At 25.4% G+C, this 7,221-nt stretch overlaps 1 protein-coding gene across 1 annotated transcript; it reads right to left on the reverse strand.

Annotated features, from left to right (window-relative positions):
- Window positions 1–249: 249 nt before the first annotated feature.
- On the reverse strand, window positions 250–5,298 carry LOC145831727 (N-acetylglucosamine-1-phosphotransferase subunit gamma-like). Its single transcript, XM_082939040.1, has 3 exons — window positions 4,849–5,298; window positions 1,579–1,632; window positions 250–1,125 (listed from the first exon to the last, which is right to left on the reverse strand). Exons 1-3 carry the CDS (start codon window positions 5,285–5,287, stop codon window positions 869–871), a joined length of 750 nt encoding a protein of 249 aa, XP_082795166.1. The 5' UTR covers window positions 5,288–5,298; the 3' UTR covers window positions 250–868.
- Between the last annotated feature and the right edge of the window lie 1,923 nt (window positions 5,299–7,221).

The raw sequence follows: 7,221 nt of genomic DNA on the forward strand, positions 1-7,221 counted from the left end.
TTTTGAAAGAATAAATATATTACTTCTCCTTCAGCAGTTGAGATCTCTCTATTTGTTTTCTTAAAACCAAAATATATTTTTTTTTTTCTTTAAACAGATTTGTTATTATTTTGAAGTTTGTTATATAATATGCCATAGAAAAACTAAGATAGTATTTAAAACAACAATAAAATTAAAATTAAAACCATCTATTTATGTTTAAAAACTATACTAATAAATAATATTAATATATAAAGGTTAAAATTATACTTAAATTCAAACAATTTATATTTTTACATCTGCTAAAAAGCAATAAATACAAAAAGCACTACGATATAAACTGTTTGTACAGTACAAACTTTATAATCAATAAAATAATCATATTTTTTACTATACAAAGGGTAACACAAAACGGTAACTTACAACTATTATTAGCATAAAATAAATTGTTCTATGATTGTGTAGTGTGTATAAGTGGTAAAAACTAAAATAGAATTTTACTTAGCATTTACAACTTTAACATTCAATATCTAGGCAAACCAGTAGACTAATAAAACGAACTAATGACAGAGTAAGTACATTGAAACGAAATAGATAGCAAACGGAAATACTTAAATTAACCTTCAAACACCATTCAATGTTTAAAAGTATATATATATATATAATAAAGAGCAGTGAAAATATATAACAAAGAGCAGTTATAACATAGTTGATATTTAATTGAGCTAGTAAAAAGTGTCTAACAGTAAATTTTATCTGATTAGATGCATATTTTTTTCTTTGCATTTGAAAATAAACATTACAGGAAAACAATATGTTTTGATACAATGATAAATCTTTTCGCTACAAAAAAGTTGATTTTAGCTCACATATGGCAATGCAAGCCACCTCAATGTTCGTACTTTTTCAATCTTTTTTCAAGAGTCCTCACCCTCACACTCAACTTCTCAAACTCCACATTGCAAGTTTCAACAGAGGAAAACCTCATTTCGTTTTCAACTTCGGGTAAGTTGAACGCTGATTGGTACAACCGTTGCAACTTCATCGAGTAGCCCTTCTCGGTTAAAAGCCCGTCAACGTGATCTTGTTCTATTTGCACCCATTCACTTTGTTGCGTTTCGTTCAGACTGTTGTACGCGTGCATTCCTGTTGATATATTGATTTTTTTTTCTTTTTGTAGTATTTTTTAAAATATATACTTAGATAACTGTAATCTCAAGTTAGTATATCTGAAAGTATGTTAAAACTATAATATATATCTGATTGCATGATGGTTGTGCATAGAATTATTATAATTTTTATAAAATATTTCTTAATTTTCTTTTAATGTGTAAAAAATTACTTAGAATATAGAAGTTGTATTTATGTTCAATGCTTACTTTATTATCCTATGAATAAATATTTGTTATTGTATTAAACTGGGCATAGAGTTTAGTTTTGAATATTTTAAATAATGTTAATTGTTAGGTGTCTGAAAAAGTATATTTTATAAAACTAGTTTTAACAAAACAAAAACAAATAATTAAAAATTTTGTTAAAAAGAAAACTTAATTCATATACCTAAGTAAATAAAAAAATTGTAGTAACAAATAAAGTTACCTTTGCAGAACAGTCTTGATTTAAGAGTCATCTCATAATTACATTGTTCAGGCTCTGTTAAAATATATTAAACACCTTAACTAAAAATTCTTAGTTTGAAAATTAAGTATAGAACCTGTTAACTGATTCATAAAGTGTTTGCAGAAAATATATCAAAGTTTAAGCTAATGGATTAAGGCCATAGGGGGGGGGGGGGGGGGGGGGTCCAACATTTTTTTTTATTAAAATTAACTTTGGCTTTTATATGAAAGCTTAAAGTACAAACTATAAGCCAGTTTTTATAGAATTCAAAAATATCATTTAACTTTTGAGATATTTAACTTTTTGTAAAAATTTTCCAATATAAACGTATGGACCATAAATTTTTGGGGTCAATTTTCTTGGAAATTTTAAAATTCACTAAAAACCTATCTTCTCCTTCATTTTTTGACCTAGAGACTTCAAATTTTCAGGAAATGTTCCTTTTAATATTTTGAAGAATCTGAATGTTGGAATTTTTGGAATTTTGAAAAATAAAAAATTTATCCACAAAAAACTAAAAAAAAGGGTATTTTTTTGACATCAATTTTTTTTTTACTCAAAATTAAAAAAATTCCTACAATAGATCTCTTTAAAGTTTAATGATATACATTCTGTAAAAATTTGAGAAAGATTACTCAAAAAATGAAGGAGGAGATAGATTTTTAGTGAAATAGTCTTTTTTCGCATTTTTAGTTTTCGCCTTCCATAAGGAACCTATTGAACGCCCTTTCTTTGATCGCTTATATCTCAAAATTTACTTTGAGTTTTTTTAAGCGGTTAAAAGTTTCTGATAGCTCAGATTAAATTCTACAAAATAAGATCAAGTTGTAAAAAACAAAGTGGACCCCCCCCCCCCCCTATGGCCTTAACTTCACATACAACAATTTAAAAACAAATAACATAGTTTAAACTCAGATTAAGTAGAGTATTTTTTTTCGAAAAAAAATCCAAGAACTCAACAGGGTTTCTTGATTCAACAAATTTATTTATTTTAATTATATTTAAAAGTATAATTTATTTAGGAATTAAACAAAATCAAAACTACTGCTATAATCTTCACCAAACTTTTTTTGCATTTTTATTTTAACAAAACAGCAATTTTTCATCGTGTATGTTACTTATATGATTCAAAATTCATTGCAGAATCTTGAAAATGTTTTTGTATAACTTTTTATTCAAAAGCCAACTAAAAACAATATTATATATTATTATTAAAAATTATACAACGTTATAGACCAAATAAATTACTTTAAACAGTTTTTAAAAGTGTTTTTTTGAGATTTAACCAATCACAGTTGTAGAATACAATAGGTTATTGTGTAAGGAACAAGAAAGGAAAAAAGGAATATTTGATTTAGAATTTATTTTCTGTTATAGATTTTAAGCTTTTTTTCTCAAATGTTTTAAGTCTAATCTTTAGGAAATTATGAATGATTTTAGGAAAGAAAATTTTGTACTTTTCTTTAAAAATATATTTTCAAAAAAAAAATTAAAAATAATTTTTGTAAGTTGTTCCTAATACTGTTTTGAATATTTCTGGATAAATTAGGTGATTTGCTTTTAAAATTATCTTTTTGTTAGATTATTAGGTAACTTTTTCATAATTCTGAGAAAACTAGCCATTAAACAAATCTCTTCCATAACTTTTTTAGTGAACACTTTTTACATAACTATAATATCTCAAAATTTAATGAAAGTTTGAGTAAATCAAAAAGTTCTAAACCAACATGGCCTTAATTTTACTAGGACTTCATTAGTATTACACCATCTAATAATTATTTAAGGAAATAGGGGTGTCTGCCTTGTTTTAAAAAGGTGATTTAATCTTAAAGCCTTTATCTTAATTATCAGAAACTTTTCATTGCTTCATAAAACTAAAAATAAAATTTGAGACTTAAGGGTAAAATTTGGTGAGTTCAACAGATTCCTCAACCTCATATAAATTGTAAATTAAAATGGCAAAAAAAAAAAAAACTTTTTTACCAAAAATCTATTTTTTCCTTCACTTAAAAGAGTTCTTTAAATATTCGGTTTTACTAAACTAAAACTATTTTATCCAAAGAAAACTTTAAAGCCATTCCTCTAAATCTTTTTTTTTGAGCTTTTTTCTAAATTTTCAACTTTTAATTATGTCTAACTTTTCAAGAAATGTCCACTGATAGTTTTAGATCTTAAACTCGAAATATAAAATAATAGAAGTATTTATAGAAAAATTTTTAACTACTGGGATAATTTACAATAAAAAAGTTTTGGTTCATATGTTTGTATCTGAAACTTTTTAACTAATTAATAAACTCTTAAAATTATATTTTTTTATTTCTTTAATATTAAATAAAACTAATAGGTTAGACTTTATACTTCCATGTTTAAGCCAATGTTATTTCTTGTAACAAAAAATGCTGACACCTACATATTGTCTTTAAAATTATTTTGAGATAAATATACTACTATAACTCAAAAAGATATTTCAATATTAGGTACTTATATATTTTGTTGTATACTTTTTATTATTGTATTTTTATTATTAGCAAGATAAAGCAGAAAAAAGTAAAAAGTAGCTATATGTTAAGTTACATACTATTTCAATAACTTTTTAACAAGTTAATTAAATAATAAATTGGTTTTATGTATATTTTGGGAACTACTTTTTTGATAGTTGAATAATAAACTAAAAATTCTACAAAAAAAGATTAAAAAATAAAAATAAGTATACTATTTTGAAAATTGAACACATATTGAAACACAAGTAGTACTTCTTGTAGTAAATATAAATAATTCAGCTTTTGAAAACTACTTTATTAAACACTTCATAGTCAAAAAAATCAAATTTTTTTATGAAAATAATCAAAAGAGTATTAGTATTTAAATAATTTTAAATAGTCTATGTAAAACTTATAATAAATACTTTCGATGAAGTTTTAAAAAAATCTCTTAAACATATTTAACAATTCCTTGATTATATAGTAGTCTAACAATCAAAAAAATATCAACAGTTTGATCTTAAATTACAAATATGGTAAAGTAATAAGACATAAACTAGTTTCATACTAAGGCAAGTAAAACAAAGGTCAGCACATTAGCAACAACGTAAACAAAATACAATATCAATATCTAAAACATTTATTATGTCTTTATGACATAATGATTTTTTGCAACCACAGCTTTTGAAAGACCACTTTATATTTAATACTTTTAGTTTACAGTATCCTGACCAACTGTGTTTAGCAATACATAATAAACAAAACAAACCTGTTACTTGCACAAGCTCGGTTTCGCCCTCCTGCGAGCACTTGAGCTCAACCCTGACATTCCTGTGAGAATCCCCGCAACTGTCACCCTTTTCAAACACCAGGGACTTCAGCTTGTGCCCCTCAACTTCCCACCTTTGCCACACGCCCAGCACACCCTTGTAAGCGTTCCAACTCTCGTTAGTTTCTTGCTGAGTCACATTATGAAAAGGGCACATTTGGTACTTGTAGCCGCTTTGGACTAGGCCAAAGCACTGGCCCACCAGTTGCTTGAGGTGGTCGGGACCTGTGTATTTTGAAGGCTGGGCTTCAGTGACCAGTTTGCTTGTCTGCTGATTGTTGACGTTTGAGACTTCGTCAACAATTTTCATCGGTATGAACCCTTTGCTTGCTGATGTTGTGCGGTGAAGGATGAGGAGCAAAAGTACTTTTGTTATCATTTTTATTGTTAGTGGTCTAATAAACTTTGAGCATAATGAAAACAATTTTTGAAAATAATTATGAAAATCAAAAGTTTTGGTTTTACCAACTATATTTATAAGTGATAAGAATAAAGAGCTTCAACGTTGAATTTTTTAAGAAAAAAAGTTATAATTTAGTAAAATTGCACTGATAGTTTTAGGGCTAAATGTAGAATAATAAAACACCAAATAGATCTACATTTGTATTGTAACAATCAAAAATTTATTTTATAAAATATAAATCAAAATAATTTTTTATTAATAAAATATATTATTGAAGTATTTAATATTTTCAGCTTTAAAAGTTATTTTTTCTAGCAATTATTAATTTTGTTTTTGCTATTCATAAAGATAAGAAAAGCTCACATTTTCATAAAACTATGTAGTTAAGCCAGATTTTTGGTAATGAAAAAACTAATTGTTTTTTTTAAATAGCAAGTTACAGACTGGCAGTTGTGCAAACTCCTTTTACAACTAAAAGTGTGCTAAAAAATCTTACAATAAACCTTCAATTTATTCTTAAGTTGGTAATTGGGCAATGTTAGTGACTATGTCTTATTATTTATATTTCTATTTAAGAAAGTTTTTCTTCAAGTTAACTTCAATATATTTGTTAAACTGATCTTTAATTGATCATTAAACTCTTATTATACAACATATCAAAAACATTTGCGTCTAAATATTTAGTGTCCACAAAATAAGTATAACTTAAATAGTAGTATTGTAAGTACTTTTAGACCTTCCAGTAATTTTACTTTTTACTATATACAACTAGATGTTTTTAAAATTCATGTACAGTAAACATAAAATGTTTAAACAAATACTGTAAATGAAACAAAGTTTAACAGCAAAGATCATTAGGTAGCTTTAAAATACAGATTTGCCTATTTTTGAGTCAAAAAAAGCCAGCATGAGTGACAAAAAATTAGCTTGAATTACATCAAGCTAGCCTGAGTTTATAAGAAAATTGAAAAGACAGTGATATAACCCAAGAACTGAAAAAAAATCTATTAATCTTGGTTTAATACATAAAGACAATGAATGATATTAAAAAGATTTGGTAAAAACACAATTTTTGAGAAAAAAAAAGGTTCAGCATAAATATCATAAGGATCAGCATGAGATTTGGAAAAAATATTCAAACTGGCTTGAAGTTTGCAAAAATTTAAACTAGCCTGAGTTATCTTAAGTAGCTGGAGTGTATGTCAATCCTAAAATATATTGAAAAGCTAATAGGTGAATGAACAATCCAAATGTGAAATATCTTAAAAAAAGTTAAATCTAAAAACAATTTTTCATAAAACGTGTTTTAATAGAGTTTTAATTAATGTATTAAAATTTTAAAGATTTCTGAACTTAACTTATAAAAATTACCTTTATTTGCTTTTACAAAGTATAGGCCATTACCCAATGCACTATAACTTAAACAATTCCATACAAAAACAGTTCAAATTTTTCAGACTTGTTTTTAAATGTACAATTTAGTACACATTTGTTTTTTATTGCTGCTCTACTAATGTACTAAAAATTTCACATACATCTGAACTTTACCTTAAAAATAATCTTCTTTTAGTCCAGTCTGACTTTATCCAGCAAAAACAACTATGCTATAGACATAGAACTTTAAGGAAACATTTTCAATGGTTGTAAAGGAATAGAAAGTTGCATTGTAACTATTATTTTTTTTTTAACTTTAGGATTTTAATTAAAAACCAAAATAAAAAATAAAATACTATGTTAAAAAAATCAAACATTTATACCTATAAATAGTTTGAATACTATTAATAGACTAAGTGTAAAAATTTAAAAAACATTAAATAATCTAACATTATTTATACTTTTTGAAAAATTGTTTTTTGTTTTTGATTTGCACCTTTCATAAGGTACCTATTAAACTCACACAGCAGATCATT

Source organism: Thalia democratica, chromosome 3 (genome assembly GCF_965202585.1).
Source record: "Thalia democratica chromosome 3, ktThaDemo2.hap1.1, whole genome shotgun sequence".
NCBI lineage: Eukaryota > Metazoa > Chordata > Thaliacea > Salpida > Salpidae > Thalia > Thalia democratica.